The 19430-nt window shown below is 44.5% G+C and overlaps 1 protein-coding gene and 1 pseudogene across 6 annotated transcripts in view; one reads left to right on the top strand and one right to left on the bottom strand.

Moving 5' to 3' along the window:
• UBE3C (ubiquitin protein ligase E3C) overlaps nucleotides 1-19430 on the bottom strand; it is a 114282-nt gene that overhangs the window by 55913 nt on the left and 38939 nt on the right. For all 6 annotated transcript variants that reach the window (XM_059711341.1, XM_059711343.1, XM_059711338.1 and 3 more), the window contains 2 exons: nucleotides 18268-18455; nucleotides 1290-1376 (listed from right to left, as the gene is read on the bottom strand). In XM_059711341.1, coding sequence (XP_059567324.1) covers nucleotides 1290-1376; nucleotides 18268-18455 — 275 coding nt within the window. The remainder of the gene's footprint in view (nucleotides 1-1289; nucleotides 1377-18267; nucleotides 18456-19430) is intronic.
• On the top strand, nucleotides 15853-16338 carry LOC132242577 (small ribosomal subunit protein eS24-like; annotated as a pseudogene).

Below are 19430 nucleotides of genomic sequence, written 5' to 3' on the forward strand. Positions count from 1 at the left end.
GTATCTACTTCCACAAAGCCACACGAGGAGAGATGTGGCCCGCTCTGTACAGATGACTTGGACACATGGCTCCTCTCACTCAGGGCTGACTTTCCCTGACACGAAGGCACTAAAACAGGACCCTCCTTTCTCTGCAAACCACATTGAAAAGCTCGAGGTCAGGATCCTCAACACGAGACGCCTAGCCCATCTAATACATCACACCTAACCACACTGCCAATGCAGGCACACTCAAATGCTGGACACTCCACCCTCACCCCCCAAACATTCCTTCTTTCAACTTCTTACCCTCACCTCCAAAGAAGCCAAACAACAAAAGAAAATAAAACAAAAAGAAACACTCTTCTTTACAGTCTGGCCCTATACCTGGGCCTTCCTCTCATTCTTGTGGGCTGGCTCCCAGCTGGGCCCCTGGACGAGGCTGTATCTCCAGGGCATGAGCCTCACGAGCAGGTGCATCCTGAGTTCTGTCCCCAGTAGACTGAGTCACACATGCCACCTTTCTGCATGACAGTGTGGAGGGACCAACTTAGACCTCTGGCAGAGGGGACGTTCCTTATGGGAATAGCCTAAGACAGTTTGCATGAACATTCATTTCTCTACCTGTTACTCATTCAGTTTCAATATGTAAAGATTCTTGCCTTCAAGTGACATAATGATTCAGATAAGAAAAATTAAATTATTTCACCATAAAGTTTTAAAAACCAACTTCTACAATATTTGATATCTTTTAATATTTGTAATAGTACTACATTTTCTTCAGCTCGGCCAGTGTGGCTCATTGGTTAAGCATTAAATTATGAACCAGGAGGTCACAGTTCAATTCCCGGTCAGGGCACATATCCGGGGTCGCGTGCTCAATCCCTAGTGATGGGCGGCAGTAGGCAGCCAATCAACGATTCTCTCTCATCATTGACGTTTCTATCTCCCTTTCCCTTCCTCTCTGAAATCAATAAAAATGTTCAAAAAATTTGCTTCAAATCTGTATTTTCAATCTCAAAAGCACAGGCAAGTCATATGGAACAAAGAAATGTCAAGTCTCTGTTTTCCAAAAATGACTAAGAGTTTTAAGAGAAATTTACCCTCAGATAAAGCCATACTCCTAATAATACAGATGAACTGCTGTAAAATTGGCACTGGTTACTTCTTTTTATGAAATTGAGAGCATTTAGAAGTTATCTTCTAATATGAAATAAGCTAGATATAAGCAGTACTTAAAATACTATACAGTATTTTTTTATTATTTGCTTCTTCCTTAAGCTCAATTTCTAAATCTGTGGGATACATACCCTGTGATCATCTGCGTTGTCATTGAGGATATGAGAACCCAAAGGTGCCTCAGAAACCTGGCATTAAAGGCTAAGCTGTAGAGAAGCCTAAAAAGGAATGGGGGAAATAAGAGTCAGTAAATACTTGCTCAATATGTTTCTTCCAAAAAGCAGTGAGCTGAGGAAACTGTACAATTTGGAATCTGTCTGTATTAACCCCTCAAATGCATGCACCCCACGCCAGGCTGCAGGGACCCTGCCCACTGCTCCTGAGCGAAAACCCCAAGCTGCCAGAGATCCCACCATAAGACAGCTGAGTTTGCTCCCTCTGAGGAGATGTTGCAGGATGTGAATATACTAGAATAGTATGCATTATACTAGAGGCCCGGTGCATGAATTCATGCATGGGTAGGGTTCCTTGGCCTGGCCAGCAATTTGGGTGATTGAGGGCATCTCACCCAGTCCTGATCAGCTGGCCTGGGGGAGGGACCGCCAACTGCCCTCCCCTGGCCGGGGGGAGGGACCATGGGAGGTTGGCTGTGGGAGTGCACTGACCACCAGGGGGCAGCACCTGCGTTGAGCATCTGCCCCCTGGTGGTCAGTGTGTGTCATAGCAACCAGTTGACCGGTCGTTAACGGTTGCTTAGGCCTTTATATATTCACTAAAGGCCCGGTGCACGGAATTTGTGCAGGGGGGACAGGAAGGGAAGTGTCCCTCAACCCGGCCTGCACCCTCTCCAATCCAGAACCCCTTGGGGGAATGTCCGACTGCCGGTTTAGGCCTGATCCCAAACGGGCAGTCAGACATCCCTCTTGCAATCTGGGACCACTGGTTCCTAACCGCTCGCCTGCCTACCTGATCGCCCCTAACCGCCTCTGCCTGCCAGCTTGATCACCCCCTAACTGCTCCCCTGCCAGCCTGACTGCCCCCAACTGCCCTCCCCTGCCGGCCTGATCGCCCCCAACTGCCCTCCCCTGCCAGCTTGATCACCCCTAACTGCTCTCCTCTGCTGGCCTGATCGCCCCCAACTGCCCTCCCCTGCCAGCTTGATCGTCCCTAACTGCTCTCCTCTGCTGGCCTGATCACCCCTAACTGCCTCTGCCTTGGCCCCCGCCACCATGGTTTTCTCCAGAAGACGTCCGGTCTAATTAGCATATTACCTTTAATATTAGTATAGATTAGTATAGATAGACTATAGAGGCCTGGTACACAAAATTAGTGCATGGGTAGGGTCCCTAGGCCTGGCCAGCGATCAGGGCCGATTGGGGCCTTTCAGCTGCCGGCCAGGGCCTCCCTTCGTTCCGTGCTTCCCCCTGATGGTCAGTGCATGTCATAGCGAGCAAACTCCCCATCAAACTCCTGAGGGGACAATTTGCATATTAGGCATATATATACATATATATATATGTATATATATATATATATATATACACATATATATACATATGTGTGTGTATGTATATATATATATTAGAGATTATTACTGCTAATATACATTTTAAAAACTTTAAATACTTAGTGACTGATTTTAAGTCACCATTTTAAAAATATAATTTTTTATTGATTTCTGAAAGGAAGGGAAAGAAGAGATAGAAATATCAATGATAAGAGAGACTCACTAATTAGCTGCCTTCAGTATGCCCCCTAGTGGGGATCCAGCCGACAACCCAGACATGTGCCCTGACCCCAAATTGAACCCTGACCTCCTGATTCCTAGGTCGACGACATTCTACCACTGAGCCACATCAGCTGGGCTAAGTCACCATTCTTGAAATAACACATAAAAATTGGTGTTTAATGTTAACTAATCTCTAAAATATAACTTAAATCTAAAAATATATTTTAAAGGTAAGAAGCCCTCCTGTATAATCTCAACTTCATTACAAACTAAGGAACTCTGTGGCTCCTTTAAATGAGCTCTGTTTACACTGCATTTCTGTAAGAGGACACACTTTGGAATCACATGTTACAGCACAAACATCTAGGAGTGCAGGTGTCAGACATGAGACTGGGGACAGCAGAGAAGGTTAGGTCAGGGTAGTGGGGAGTGTGGCCTGAAGTGTACAGCCCTTGCTTTAGAGCTACCCTAGAACAGTCAGGAAAACCTCAGGTCATTCAGTCCAACACCACTGAGCAACGTTCTCATAAGAAAAGAAGGGGCCGAACCACTTCAGCTCTAAGGCCTTCTCAGCTCAAACATGTGGTGATTCTACATAGAGTGTACCACACAACCCACAGCACGCTAACTGGACGAGTCTCAAAATTAGGTTGAAAATTTTAAAAATCATTGGAATAATGAAAAAAGAATTACAGATAACACTGTAAGTCACAGGAGATCAGCAAAATAAACCATGTCACTGAGCATGCAAAAGCTCTGTCATGAATATCCTGGCAAATCCCACCTAAATTCACTTCAGAAAGACTACCCCCTACCTCCTCCTCCATGACACCAAAAACACCCACCACACACCAAGTAGATAAATAATGTGTGCTCAAATTTTAGTTTTCCTGACTTTATGGAGTTTTACATGCTAGACAACTACACAGAAAATAAGAAAAACGTGCATTGAAAAATATGAACTTTCAACATAAGAGAATTCTAGAAGGTAGTATTTCCTTGCCTTATTTCTATTCAGAAAAGAAATTTTGAGTTCTTTTTAAAAAATGTATTATGTAGTATAATTTTATAAGTATCAGGACTTCTTAAAACTATGGTAAATATAAATACTAAAATTTAGCACCTCAAAAATCTGAAAACTCACATATTTCGGTAAGTGTGCTGCTTTTGCTCTTTCTAAAAATAATACAACAACAAGGAAAAAGAAAATGAGCCATATTTCAACCCATCCTCCGAGAAAAAACCAGAATTAATACCTTGGTGTAAATCCTACATACAGATATTTCGTGTACATATGCAAACAAAATGGGCTCCCTAACATACTCTCTTGTCACACACCTTTCACAAAAATTACAATTAACATCTTTCTACATATATCTGAAAGACCATTTTAATGGCTACACATTTCCAAAGCTATATTTCAAGTTAACTTTGAGACAATTACATTTCCTAAATTAATCACTCAATAGACAATAAAACAAATTTACTAAACAGGTCTATAAATTAGTGAAGGTTCTTTACATACTCTGGGACATATTAAAAACCACCCACTAAGATCCCACTTTTAGGAACATATCCTAAGAAATCCGAAACACCAATCAGAAAGAATATATGTACCCCTAAGTTCACAGTAGCGCAATTTACAATAGCTAAGATCTGGAAAGAATCCAAGTACCCATCAGTAGTTGAGTGGATAAAAAAGCCGTGGTACATTTACACCATGGAATACTATGCAGAAGTAAAAAAGAAGGATCTCTTACCCTTTGAGACAACATGAAAGGATCTGGTGAGTATTATAAGCAAAAAAAGCAAGTCAGAGAAAGACAAGTATCACATGATCTCACTCATATGTGGAATCTATTGAAAAAAATAAACTGATAAACAAAATAGATCCAGGGACATAAAGGCACAGAACAGACAGTCCAATTTCAGAGGGAAGGCGAGGGAGGGTGGGTGGGAAGAGATTAACCAAAGAACTTGTATGCAGACAAAGGAAGATGGCAGCATAGGTAAACGACCGTAATTGCTGCCTCCCACAACCATATCAAAAGTACAACTAAAATACAGAACCACCACCATCCAGAACCAATGGAAAGCTGGCAGAATATTAGTCCTACAATTAGATAAGTAAAGAAGAAAGCACACTGAGACTGGTAGGTGGTGCGGAGGCATGAACAGACTGGTCCGGGACCCACGTGTGCCGCTTTTTTAATCGGGAGGGAGATCATCTCTGCGAAAGCCACCCAAAGGAGCCAGGGGTCCCAGCCCCACACCAGACCTCCAGTCCAGGATGCCAGAGCTGGCTAAAAGAAGTCCCTATGGGCAGTAAGAACTGCAGGCTGTAAAAACCAGTGTGGACTGGGGCTCAGTGACACAGACTGCTGGAGTCCCAGCTGTTCCTCTTAAAAGGCCAGCACCAGGAACTGATCTTACAAGGTTCTGCTTCCTCTGAACTTCAGCACCAGAGTGAGGCTCTGGGGGACACAGACACATACAGGGAGGAACTGGATTGTCTGGCATCAGGGCAGGAACTCAGGAGCGGCTTTCTCCCAGACAGAGGTGCTCGCAGGGATCATTGTTCCTATGCTGGGATCTCCTCGGTCGCAGGGCTAACTAGTAGCCATTTCTGTTTGTTCCACTCAGGTGATTCCCTAAGACCCTGCCTCATCCAATTTCCAACCCTAAACTGCCAGTTTGCCATCTGAACGTGACTTCAGACTAGACTCAACTGTAACATCATTGTGTGCAGAAATGTTAAAAACTCATGAATTGTGCAGTGGCTTTTGCGTATGAATGGCCTGTCCTTGCTCAGGCTAAAATCTCTCAAACAAGCAGCAGTTAGGACAGGGAGCCCCAATCCTATCACTAAAAGGCCCAAGACCTGGTACTAGCAACAATCTGCCTTGCTTCATAGTTGGGCCTCATCTGGGCACTTCCAAACCTGATATAAAGAGGAGGAATCTGCAGATCTCCCTGTAGCTCCTATTGGATGATCAAGGCAATGGCTGACTATGCACCTTCCTGGAAACCCAAGAGCCAGTGTACCTAGTGGTCAGTGTGAGACCATACCACATAACAACTCTACAAATCCATAAGCGACACACTCAAGGAGCAGACTCAGTGAGCAGCAAAGTTCCAATGAAGCAAGTCCTGTTCCATAAGGGTGTCTCCTTCACAGCAGCTCGCCCACTGTAGTCACAGGTGGTCCTCACAGCCAATTGGCCTGGAGGTCAATTCCTCCCAGTGACACCAACAGCAATCAAGTCTCAACTACAACATGACTGTGCTCACAGCCCACAAAGGGGTTTACCTAGGGTACCCTGCTCAGGTGACTGGGGAGGCTGAGCCACTGGGCCCTACAGAACACCTACTACACAACACCACTCTACCAACTCAAGGAGACATACAGGTCTACCCAATACATAGAAACAAACACAGGGAAGCAGCTAAAATGCAAAGACAAAGAAACATGTCACAAATGAAACCAATGGAAAAAAGCAAACTACTGGATATAGAATTCAAAACCAGTTATAAGGTTACTTAAAAATCTTCTAGAAAACAGACATTGGAGGAAGGGAGGAGGCCAAGAGCCAAAGAATGCAGCAACCTCAAGGAGCTGGAAGAGGCAAAGAACATTCTTCTCAGGATCCTCCAGGAGGTGCCAGCACTGCCGTCCCTGGATTTTAAGTCCCAGAAGACTTATTTCCAACTTTTGACCTTCAGAACTATTGCCTGAAGAAAAGCCAAAGAAATTGTCTTAGTTGCTTGTGAGGCCAATGATGGATGAAGGAAAGACAGATGGACAATTTTCATAGCTGCACCACGATGGGTTTCATCGTAAAATGTTTAGAAACATCATAAAGTAATGAAGAATTTATCTGTGACAATATAAATGAAACTGGGAGGATTAAAAATGGCAGCAGAGTAGGAGGATGCTGCACAGACATGCTCCCAGGAACAAGCTGGAATTACAACTGAAATATGGAAAGTCTTTCTAAATAATCAACGGAAAACTCACAGGAGAACCCTGATACCCAAGGACCGAAGGTGGTGACTGCAAGAGAATGGTAAGAGAGGTGGAGGCGTGAATGGGCTGGCTTCTCCAAATGGCAACTGAAGTCCTGGAGAGATATCTCAGCTTCGGGGGGGGGGGGGGGGGGTGGTGGTGGTGGTGGTGGTGGTGGTGGTGGTGGTGGGAGGAACCACTGAGAACTCTGGGATCTAATCCCCAAGCTGGGCTCCCAGCAGACAGCAAAAAACTGAGAGGGGTACCCACATAACATCTAGCTGTGAAAAGTAGTGGGGTCTCTGCTGGGGAGTGGCAGCTGAAAGTTCGAGCACCTTCTTAAAGGGCCAACGCACACAAAAATTCCCTGTGGAGCCATCCACCTTGTGCTCTGGCGGCGGGGGGGGTGGGGGGGTGGGGGGGGTGGGGAGGGGATGGCGGTTAAGAAGGGGAGGGTAAAGTGGACTGGAGCTGTGCGAGCAGAACCTACGACTGGGGTTTCGGGGGATAGAGCTCAGAAGGCAATACCCCCAATATCCTGGGCTGAGTCATTCCCTCACACAGCGGAGGACATCTTTCCCACACAGACATTTGCCTTTCCTGGGTGATGACAGTCAACACATCCTATTAGAAAACACCTTGCCCTGAGGACACTTAAGAGACTAAAAAACTCTCACCACACATGAGGAGGATTGCCTGGGAGCAATTTCAAATTGGAATCCTAACAGTCTGTGGACAGAGGTGGTCTCTGGAGGCTTTGAGTCTTTGCCTGATCTAATTAGCCAGGAGCAATGTTTGACACTGTCCTGCACTGGAGATTGAAAGGTGTAGAGGATCTACCTAATACAGAGTCACAAACCCAAACAGGCAGCCAAAATGAGGAGACAAAGAAACAACCTCCAAATGAAAGAACTAGTGAATTCTCTAGAAGAGGAGATAAATAAAGCAGAGATAAGAAGTTTATCTAAAACAGAGTTCAGAGTAATGATGTTAAAAATGCTCAACAGTATGAAAAAAGATATAGTAACTATGAAAAAAGAATAGTCTGAGATAAAGAATGACATAACACAAATAAAGGACACATTGGAAGGAGTACACAGCAGATTAGGGGAAGCTGAGGATCAAATCAGTGAATTAGAGGACAGTTGAAAATATCACTCAATTAGAGAACCAAAAAGAAAAAAACAATTAAAAAAACAGGAGGACAGCTTAAGGGAGCTGTGGGACAATGTGAAACGTAACAATTTTAGAATAGTAGGTGTGCCAGAAAAGGCAGAAAGGGAGAAAGGAATAGAGAAGGTGTTTGAAGAAATAATGGTAGAAAACGTCCCTAAACCTGGTAAAGGAAAAAGTCACATAAGTTCAGGAGGCACAGAGAACCCCAAACAAGAAGAACACAAACAGACCCACACCCAGACACATCATAATTAAAATGCCAAAAATTAAAGACAAAGACAGAATCTTAAAGGCAACAAGAGAAAAGAAAACTGTTACCTACAAAGGAGTTCCCATAAGGCTGACACCTGATTTCTCATCAGAAAGGCCAGAAGGGAATGGCATAAGTACTCAAGGTAATGGAAAGCAAGGAGCTGAGACCGAGATTACCATATCCAGCAAGGCTATCATTCAAAACAGACAGCCAAATAAAGAGCTTCCCAGACCAAAAAAAAAAAAAAAAAAAAAAGGCTAAAGGAGTTCATCACCACCAAGCCAGCATTACAAGAAATGCTAAAGGGACTGCTGTAAGGGATTGCTGAGAAGAAGAAACAGAGAGAGAAACCTAGCCATGCAGAATAAGCCAGTTGGAGAAAGATAAATATCATATGATCTCACTTATTAGTGGAATATAATGAAGCCAATAAACCGATGAACTAAAATAGAACCAGAGGGGGGAAATATTCTAGAATGTAATCCTGTTATTTTCAGATTTTTAATATTTCCTACAACTTTTGTGATATTCTACTATGTTAGTATAATTTTCATAATATTATTATACTTAAAATCTTTTTATTCTTGAAATATTGTTTACTGCATGTAATATTATTACATGTAAGGTCATTTTTCTTGAATAATTGGTGTTTATTGCATGTAACATTATATTTAAGATCATTTTTCTTGAAATATTAAGGTTTACTGCATGTAACTTTAAAAAATAAAAATAAATAAATAAAAACAAAACAAAACCAACAACAACAAAAAAATCTTCTAGAAACCTCTAACAAAATGGAAAAGGACCAGTCAGAAATTATGCATACACTGACTGAAATAAAGAATAATATACAGGAATTCAACAGTCGAGTAGCGGATTCTGAGAAATCAATGATTTGAAATATAAGGAAGCAAAAAAGCACCCAATCAGAAGAGCAAAAAGAAAAAAGAATCCAAAAATATGAAGATAGTATAAGGAGCCTCTGGGACAACTTCAAGATTACCAACATTCGTATAATGGGAGTGCCAGAAGGAGAGAGAGAACAAAATATTGAAAACCTATTTGAAGAAATAATGACAGAAAATTTCCCCTACCTGTGAAAGAAATAGACTTCAAAGTCCAGAAAGCACAGAAAGTCCCAAACAAGAGGAACCCAAAGAAGCCCACACCAAGACACATCATAATGAAAATGCCAAAGGTTAAAGACAAAGAGACACTTTAAAGTAGTAAGAGAAAAGCAGTTAGTTACCTACAAGGGCGTGCCCATACGACTGTCAGCTGAATCCTCAACAGAAACTTTGCAGGCCGAAGGGAACAAGAAATATTCAAAGTGATGAATAGCAGGGACCTACAACCAAGATTACTCTACCCAGCAAAGCTATCCTTTAGAACTGAATGACAGATAAAGAGCTTCCCAGACAAGAAAAAGCTAAGAGTTTATCACCACCAAACTAGTATTAATGAAACTAGAGGCTCAGTGCATGACATTCGTGCACTGAGGGGAACGGGTCCCTCAACCCGACCTGTGCCTCTCAGTCTGGGACCCTTCAGGGGATGTCCGCCTGCCTCAGAGGCAGGCGAGGATCCCGCCACCGCTGCTGCGCTCGCCAGCCGTGAGCCCCGCTTCTGGCTGAGCAGCACTCCCCCTTTGAGAGCACAGTGACCACCAGGGGGCAGCTCCTGCATTGAGCGTCTGCCCCCTGGTGGTCAGTGCGCATCATAGTGGCCAGTTGTTCCACCATTCAGTCAATTTGCATATTAGTCTTTTATTATATAGGCTGTTGAAGGGTATTCTTTAAGAAGGGGAAGAAGAAGAAAAGAAAAAGATAAAAAATGTGAACAAAATGGCAACAAATACATACCTATCAACAACTGAATCTAAAAATCAAAATAAATGAATAAGAAATCTAATGAACAGAATAAACTGGTGAATAAAATAGGATCAGAGGCATGGAAATGGAACAGATTGACAATTCTAGAGGGAAGGGATGAGGAGTTGGGAAAGAGATTAAAGAAAGTTCTTGAATGCATATATACATTACCTATGGACACAGACTATAGTGTGGCGAAGGCCTGGGGTGGGGCGGGAACTAGGTGGAGAGGGCAATGGGGGGAAAAAAGAGGGACATCTGTAATAATCTCAACAACAAAGATAAAAAAAAAAAAAGGACTTGTATGCATATATGCATAAACCCATGGACACAGACAATAGAATGGTGAAGACCTGGGGGGTAGGTGGGCTAGAAGGGGTAAAACAAAGGGACATATGTAATACTTTTAACAATAAGGGTTTTTTGTTTTTCTTTTTAAGTAAAATAATGCAATAAAGACATCTGGTGGAACAACCGGTCGCTATGATGTGCACTGACCACCAGGGGGTGTGCTCAAAAAATGGCAGGCGTCGGCAGCAGGTGGCAGAATGCGGAACATGGTGGGCGTTGGCCGCAGTGGGATGTTGGAGCAGGTGAGCGGGGGTGCCACACCAAGGCTTCTCCACCTCCACCTGCTCCCAAGGGGTGATTGGTGCTGGCAGCTGCCTCTTGCACCCGCTGCTTGTACCCACTGCTGGCCCTGATCGCTTGGCACTGTCAGTGGATGTGAGCGGTGGCTGCCGGCCCCAATCTCCCCTGAGGGCTTCTCCACCTCCCCCTGCTCCTGAGGGGCAAATGGGGCAGCAGCTGCCACTCGCACCCAATCTCTCTGCGCCATCAGTGGGTGTGAGCGAGGCCAGTGCCATCAGCGTGTGGGAGCAGCGGTAGCAGGAGTGAGGCTACCAGTAGACAGGGGATTGGGAACCGTGGCAAGAGGGGCCCACAATTCCTTTCAAGATGCAGGAGTTCATGCACTGGGCCCCTAGTTAAAAAATAATACTAACAAACAAACAAACAAACTACCCACTAGGTTTTGTTTGACTGAGACAAGCCCATGAGTAATCAGTATAGGGCAGTGATGGTGAACCTATGACATGCGTGTCAGAGGTGACACGCAAACTCATTTTTTTTGGTTGATTTTTGTTAAATGGCATTTAAATATATAAAATAAATATCAAAAATATAAATCTTTGTTTTACTATGGTTGCAAATATCAAAAAAATTCTCAATGTGACACGGCACCAGAGTTAAGTTAGGGTTTTTCAAAATGCTGACACGCCGAGCTCAAAAGGTTCGCCATCACTGGTATAGGGCAATACTGTGAGGACCGTTTCTAACTCAGGCCACTGTCTGCAGGGACCACTAAAGTTATTAAGAGACATGCAGAGGACAGCAGCTTGCACACAGGCAGGAAAGGTGGGGACAGCAAGGCATCCTGAGCTCCCTGTATGCAGGTTGTCACAGGTACAAGAAACGGGACAAGCCAGCCACCCAAGGCCCCTCCACTCCTGCAGCTACAGATGCAGTCCTGACCCAGTGATCTCCTGCTGCAGGTGTCCTTTGCTGGGAAAGCAACATTAAAATGCATTTCACCTCTCACTAATGCAAGATGAAAAATAAATTCCAAGTTTCCTTAATGACAATAAAAACTTTAAGACATATTTGTTACAGGCAACTTGCTAAATACTTTTATTTCACAGACAAACTAGCAGTTAGACTAGAAGATAAGTTTTAGACACACAGCTGTGTTAATTGAGCATTCCAGCGCTAAATCCACACCCAGTTTAAACAGATAGCACCGTTTCCCTGACAACTGAGTGCCTTTCACTTTAAGATGAACAGACACAGACAGGAGCTGTGCTCAGGCTGCAGACTGAGCTAATGGGGAAGTAGCACTCACCACCTGCTGCTTCCCTGAGATTTCCCCCCTTACTTTGTCTTAACATGATTTTTCAAACAGAGTTTAAATCGCCTTCCTGTAGGCTTTTCCAAGGTTTACGCGCATTTCCTATGAAACAATTATTCACAATGTTTAGAAGTTCTGAGCAGCTGAAAACTCACTACAAACTATATGCTGAGTTGGCTTCCTAAGGAGCAGGGCGTCAGCAGCTACCGCCAGTTTGCCATCTGAATGTGACTTCCAACTCATGAGCTGGCCCTAGTCGGTTTGGCTCAGAGGGTAAAGCGTCGGCCTACAGACCAAACGAGCGTGGGTTTGATTCTGGTCATGGGCACATACCTTGGTTGCAGGCTCCTCCCTGGCCCGGTCCCTGGTTGGGTCTCGTGCAGGAGGCAACCAATCGATGTGTTTCTCTCACATCAATGTTTCTGTCTGTCTTTCCCTCTCTCTTCCACTCTCTGAAAATCAATGGAAAAATATCCTCGGGTGAGGATTAACAACAACAACAAAAAAACAAACAAAACCCTTATGAATTCTATTTGACCTATCAATACAATGCAAATTTTAACATAAATCAAGAGCCAATTAAATCTACTGATTATACTGAGAATATCACTGATAATAAAAGAAAAAATAAAATCACAGGCAAAAAAGCAACTTTCTCTTTATAGGTACCTCCTCAGTATTTCTTCTAAAACACTATAAAAATGTGTTTACAGAAACATAAACAGGAAACATAACCCTGTGCTTGCCTTCACTGAAGTAACCTGCACACTCATTCTGTCCCCAACGACTGAAGTTATGGACCGGCACACCGAGAGCGCAGAGCCCGTTACCACCATTCTTCCCGGCACTGAGACAGCAGTGGAGTCCCGCGCATCCCCAGGACACACACTGTCTACATCAGAGTGACTGACTGCTCACAGGTAAGTTGGCTCATTCTATTCATTTTTGGTAGAAAAATCAAGCACATATTGTAATAAAATGATTTATGATGCCTTAATGTATTTACAAGAAAACTATAGGCAAATTATATCAACCGCTCTGATCCCTAAAACACTACCTTTAAAAGTCGAAGTTTTTTGACAACAGAACAAAAGAGCCAACCCCCAAAGAACATGCCCATCTACCCACCTTAAATGTAAAGCGTAACTCCTTAAAATCTTCCCTCTGAAAGGGAGTCCCTACTGTAAAATGACAATTTCACTGGAGTAAGAGAGGAGTGACCTCAGTCTATAAACTCAGGAAGGCTTCTGAAAGATGGTGACCTGAGCATGAATCTACAGACAATTGGGGGTCAGCTTTAGCTCAAGCGGTTACTTCGGATTCTGCTTGTTGCAGACACATACAGACAATTGGGCCAAGAAAGGTGAGATGAGGAAGAAGAAGGTGCATCTTGGACAGACTAGTGTGGGAACAAGGAGAGAGGCCGGAGCCAGCACCTGGGATCAGGAGAATGCAGTAAGGACGCATGGCCAAGACAAAGCATTTTATGGCTAGAAATGAAGTTAGAGAGTTCCCAAATGCCAGTCGGGAAGGCTCTCCACACGTCAGTGAGCTAAGGAGTAGGAATGCTCCCCGGATGCAAAGGGGCTTGACTGGTTGGTGTCTAAGCAAGAGTGAAATAATTAGGGTTATATTTTGACAAGACAGTCAGGCAAAACGTGACAGAAAGTGCAGTACTCACGTGTCATGATGTCTGAGCGCATGCCAGGAGTCGCTGAGGGAGGGTGCCTCAGCCACAAGGCCAGGCCAGCACTCCAGCAAGATGTTCTGTAACGATGACAATGGCCTAAGCCACCGCCACACTGACTACTGGGTATGTGGAATATGGCAAGTGTGACCAAGGAACTGGGTTTGTGCTCCGATTTTAATTAAAGTGCAGTGGCCATGTTCCCAGGGGCTCCCTATACTAGCCCCAGCATGACTCAGGCTGGGGAGAGACTGGTTAGTCCTGGTGTGTGCAAGGGTCTGAGGACAGGTCCTGTGACCCAGGCTGGGGAGACTGGTTAGTCCTGGCATGTGCAGGGTCTGAGGACAGGTCCTGTGACCCAGGCTGGGGAGACTGGTTAGTCCTGGCATGTGCAGGGTCTGAGGACAGGTCCTGTGACCCAGGCTGGGGAGACTGGTTAGTCCTGGCATGTGCAGGGTCTGAGGACAGGCCCTAGTAGCAGCTTAGAGGAGTCTAAGCCCAAAGGGGGAGGAAGCACATGTGAGAGAGAGATCACCCAGAGAAGGAAACACTGACACAGAGACAGAGGTTGCCTGCAGAGGAGCCGTGGAGGAGCAGCCAAGGGGTCGAGGAGAACCTCATGAGAACGGGGTCTGTGGGGGTGACAGGTGCGAGGGGTCAGGAGAGGGAGGGCAGGAGGGCCAACATCATGGAGTGTGGGGGACCATGGAGTAATGGCTGGGTGCTGGGACTGTTGGCAGCCTGAGGGGCATCTCCACAAGCTAGGTGTTCAGGTGAGAAAAGAAAGACAGCAGTGTGAACAGGGACAGACACAGACACCCTTTCCCCTTTCTGACACAGAAAGCAGGCTATTGTTCCCAAGGTCTGGATCTCCCTTTCTTTTACTTAAACACACACCTTGGAAGCTGTTCCATATATATATGTATATAAACATATTTTTAAATTTCTTAATCCTAACCTGAGGATACTTTTCCCACTGATTATTAGAGCATGCAAGGGAGGGGGAGAGACACAGAGAAAGAAACTGATGTGAGAGACACATGGATTGGTTGCCTCCCGCATGTGCCCTGACCAGGGTCCGGGATTAAGCCTACAACCGAGGTATGTGCCCTTGACCGGAATTGAACCTGCAACCTTTTAGTCCAAGGGCCAACACTCTAACCACTGGGTCAAACCAGCAAAGGCCACTGATGTGTTGTGTTGTTGTTGTTTTTTAAAGAGAGAGTGGGAGAGAGGAGGGTTGGAAAGAGAGAAAGAGAGAGAGAGAGAGAGAGAGAGAGAGAGAGAGAGAGAGAGAGAGAGAAAGAGAAACATCGACACGAGAGACAAATTGATTGGTTGCCTCCTGCGCACACCCAACCAGGGCAGGGGCTTGAGCACACAACCCTTCAATGCATACTCTAACCACTGAGTACACTGGCCTGGGCTGTTCCACATTTCCTCATACAGCCTAACAATCAGTGTTAAACAGAGATTAAAACTGTAAATCCCAACCCTGGAAATAGAGGGATGGAAGTGAGCCTGAAAGGACTCGAGAGAGAGTTATGTGCCTGGGAATCTACTAACCCTGATTTAAACACTTTTTTTTAAGTATTGTTATTGAGTTTTTAAAGAGGAAGGGAGAGGGATAGAGAGATAGAAACATCAATGATGAGAAAGAATCATTCATCGGCTGCCTCCTGCACACCCCACTGGGGATCGAGCCCACAACCCGGGCATATGCCCTGACCGGGACTTGAATTGTGACCTCCTGGTTCATAGGTCGATGCTCAAACACTGAGCCACACTGGCCAGGCTAAACACCTTTTAAAAGAGTTGACCCTGGCCATGGTGGCTCAGTTGGTTGGAGTGTCATCCCATACACTAAAAGGTCTCAGGTTCATTCTCGGTCAGGGCACATACCTAGGTTGCGGGTTTGGTCTCTGGTTGGGGTTCGTACAAGAAGCAACTGGTCGATGTTTCTCTCTCTCTCTCTAAATCAATAAACATATCCTTGGGTGAGGATTTTTTTTAGAAGTTGAAAGCAGCTCTTTTCCTCCCTGGCTGCTTGAAGATCAACCTTCATCATGAATGACACGGTAACCATCTGGACCAGGAAGTTCATGACCAACGGACTACTTCAGTGGAAGCAAATGGTCATTGATGTCCTTCACCCTGGGAAGGCAACAGAACCCAAGACAGGAATTCAGGAAAAACTAGACAAAATGTGTAAGACCACACCTGATGTCATCTTTGTGTTTGGATTCAGAACCCACTCTGGTGGTGGCAAGACCGCTGGCTTTGGCATGATTTATGACTCCTTGGATTACGCAGAGAAAAACGAACCCACAGACTTGCAAGACATGGCCTATATGAGAAGAAGACCTCAAGAAAACAGAGAAAGGAACGCAAGAACAGAATGAAGAAAGTCAGGGGCACTGCGAAGGCCAACGCTGATGCTGCAAAAAGTGAGCTGGAGCTTGAACTACAGAAGGAGTAAAGATTCTTCGGTGACTTTATCTGTGATGGTTGTGCAGATTTTTCATGAGAGGATTAATAAACTATAAACTTTTGTGTGTCAATAAATAAATAAATAAAAGTTGAAAGCAGTTAAAATCTACAGCCATTAAGGTAAGCTATTTGCTCTTTCATGAGCTAAGAAAAACATTCTAAATACTTAAAGCCTAATATAGTTAAGCCATCCATAGGTTCCTGGAGCAGTTTCTTGGAGGAAACAGGTGCTGTACTTGTAAACCAGGACCACACATAAGCCCACTGGCAGGAGGCTCACTCTGGACCCAGAGCCAGTCACCCCTGCCTGCACCGGTGGACTTTGTGCTACAAAATACACAAGTGACGCTCAGCGCCTGCCCTCAGATCTCACATCCGGCTCTAACACAATTAGCCCTGGGAGCTAATCACCTAATGGAGGACCACAGCCTCCTGGGGTCAGACTGCCTCTGCAGTAATAAACGCCAGCCAGCTAAGAAAGCACCTAGTTAGCTGGCCACATCAGCGTTTACATGGCAACTTCTGCAGCCGATGTCCCTGCACACACTCCACTCCAAAGATGCTTTTCTCACCGTGGCAGCAGCTCTTTCCACAGTGTAGGTGAGCACTTTATAAAGGTGACATACATCACCTGACACCAGCCCAGGACCCCTGCAGGTCACCCGGAACCTGTCCCTCACTTCCTAGATCTGCACATATTTTTGCACTGTATTGCATTAAATAATTTTCTGTTAAGTCCCTAAGAAACTGCTAAACTGTCCCTTAAAATGGAGGGGGGAGGGGGAGAATAGTTCAAGACTACTGTCAGTTATCTTAGCACAAGTTAGCCATTTTAATTTGTATGCTTTGTTCCTCTCAAAAGTTTTATTTCAGCCCTAGCCGGCTTGGCTCAGTGGATAGAGCGTCAGCCTGCAGACTGAAGGGTCCCAGGTTCGATTCCAGCCAAAGGCACATGCCTGGGTTGCAGGCTCAATCTCCAGTGGGGTGCATGCAGGAGGCAGCCAATCAATGAGTCTCTCGCATCATTGATGTTTCTCTCTCTCTCCTTCTCCCTTCCTCTCTCTGAAACCAATAAAGAAATATATTTTTTTTAAAAAGTTTTATTTCAAAGTTTTGAAAACCAAAAATCTCAAAATGCCAGAATAAACTGTCAAGACAACCTGATAAAAAGATGAAGAAGCTGAAAAAGATGTCATATATTACGTCTATAACTGCAGGCATGAGCCCAACTTTTAAAATGAGTGGCTAGGCCCCACCAGTGTTGCTCAGTGGTTGAGCGTCGTCCTATGCACAAGAGGTCACTGGTTCTATTCCTAGTTAGGGCACATGCCTGGGTTGCGGGCTCCATCCCCAGTAGGGGTGTGAAGGAGGCAGCCAATTGAAGTGATGTCTCTCTCATCAATGGTTCTCTCTCCCTTTCCCTTCCTTTCTCTCTAAAATCAATTTAAAAAAGATTAAGCCAAAATCAGTTTGGCTTGGTGGATAGAGCGTCGGCCGGAGGACTCAAGGGTCACAGGTTCGATTCCAGTCAAGGGCATGTACCTTGGTTGCGGGCACATTCCCAGTGGGAGGTGTGTAGGAGGCAGCTGGTCGATGTTTCTCTCTTGTCGATGTTTCTAACTCTCCCTTTCCCTTCCTCTCTGTAAAAAATCAATAAAAATGTATTTTAAAAAAAAGATTAAAAAAACAACACAGCAACATATTAAAATGGGTGGCCAGGACTGTACTCCCCTTTCATATGATAGAAAAATGATTTCATCTGTGAACATGTTCCAGGACACCTCAGAGCCTCACAGGACAAGAAAAGGACTCAAACAGTCCTAACTGGTTTAGAAAAGAAAACTGGCTTTCATGTTCCATGCGATGCTCTGACAGTAGACTATCCTGAACCACATGCTACAGGAAAACAGCGATGGATCAGCAGACTCAGGCCAAGCAGAGACAGGACGGGAACTGCAGAGCTCATCAGGGCCTGCACCAAGCGCACGTGCCTGACTCGGGGCACCATCATCCGCTGCTGCACCATGAGCGTGTGGCAGATGCAGGCCATCAGTGTGAAGGCCTCCTCGCTGGCCGAGTCCCTCCACACCAGGTTGAGCAGCGTGTTGGTCTGCTGCTTCGTGTCCAGCTTTTTCAGACACTCCTCTGTTATGTATGGTAACGACAGCCTCCCGTCCGCCTGAAACACACCCGAAGTGACTCCACGTTAGTGATGCACCATCAGAACTCACCTCTACACGACAGACACACAGGAAATCTCACTTTCGTTCAAGTCAAAGTACAAGGCAGGCAGTATCCAAAATTACCCAATCACAATGAACACACCAAGATCTCTATCATGTATCCATTAAAGGAATCTGAACACCCATAGTCACATCTGTATTAGGGACCAATTTTGACCAGCATAACAACAGCACAGGAACTGTGACTATCCAGTGTTGCCTACTGATGTGACAGTATTTTCAGTATTACATTTCAAGAGAAATTCATTCGCCTGGCTGGTGTGGAGCAGTAGTTGAGCATCAACCTATGAACCAGGAGGTTGCAGTTCAATTCCTGGTCAGGGCACAGACCCAGATTTTGGGCTTGGTCCCCAGTAAGGGGTGTGCAGGAGGCAGCCAATCGATTATTCTCTCTCATCATTGATGTTTCTCTCTTCCTCTCTCTGAAAATCAATTTTAAAAAAATTAGAAAAAGAATTCATTTCATATGTTTAGATTGCATTGTACTAAGCACATACCTGTGAAAATATATTGATAGAATTTCTATTTTAAATTATTTGAAAGATCAGCTTAAGCAAAACAGAATATTAAAGAACTTATTTAAAAGAATGAAAATACATAAATCTATTCTTTTATATCTGATTTCTCTAAAAGATCTGATTCACTGAATAAAACCTGAGCTAATGCTCTGCACAGTTACCAAATTGGGGTATTAACCAAAGATGTACACATACTTTATATATATATATATATGTGTGTGTGTGTGTGTGTGTATACATATACCTATATAAATATAAGCATATACGGGGTGACCCCAAAAATAGACACATGCTTTAACAGCTGATAGCTCAATTGATGTTTCTTTATTTTCATATTTAACCTACTGGAATGAATAATTATTCAAATTGTACGTACATTTTTTGGGACACCCT

The sequence above is a fragment of the Myotis daubentonii genome, chromosome 10 (assembly GCF_963259705.1).
Source record: "Myotis daubentonii chromosome 10, mMyoDau2.1, whole genome shotgun sequence".
Classification (NCBI taxonomy): Eukaryota; Metazoa; Chordata; class Mammalia; order Chiroptera; family Vespertilionidae; genus Myotis; species Myotis daubentonii.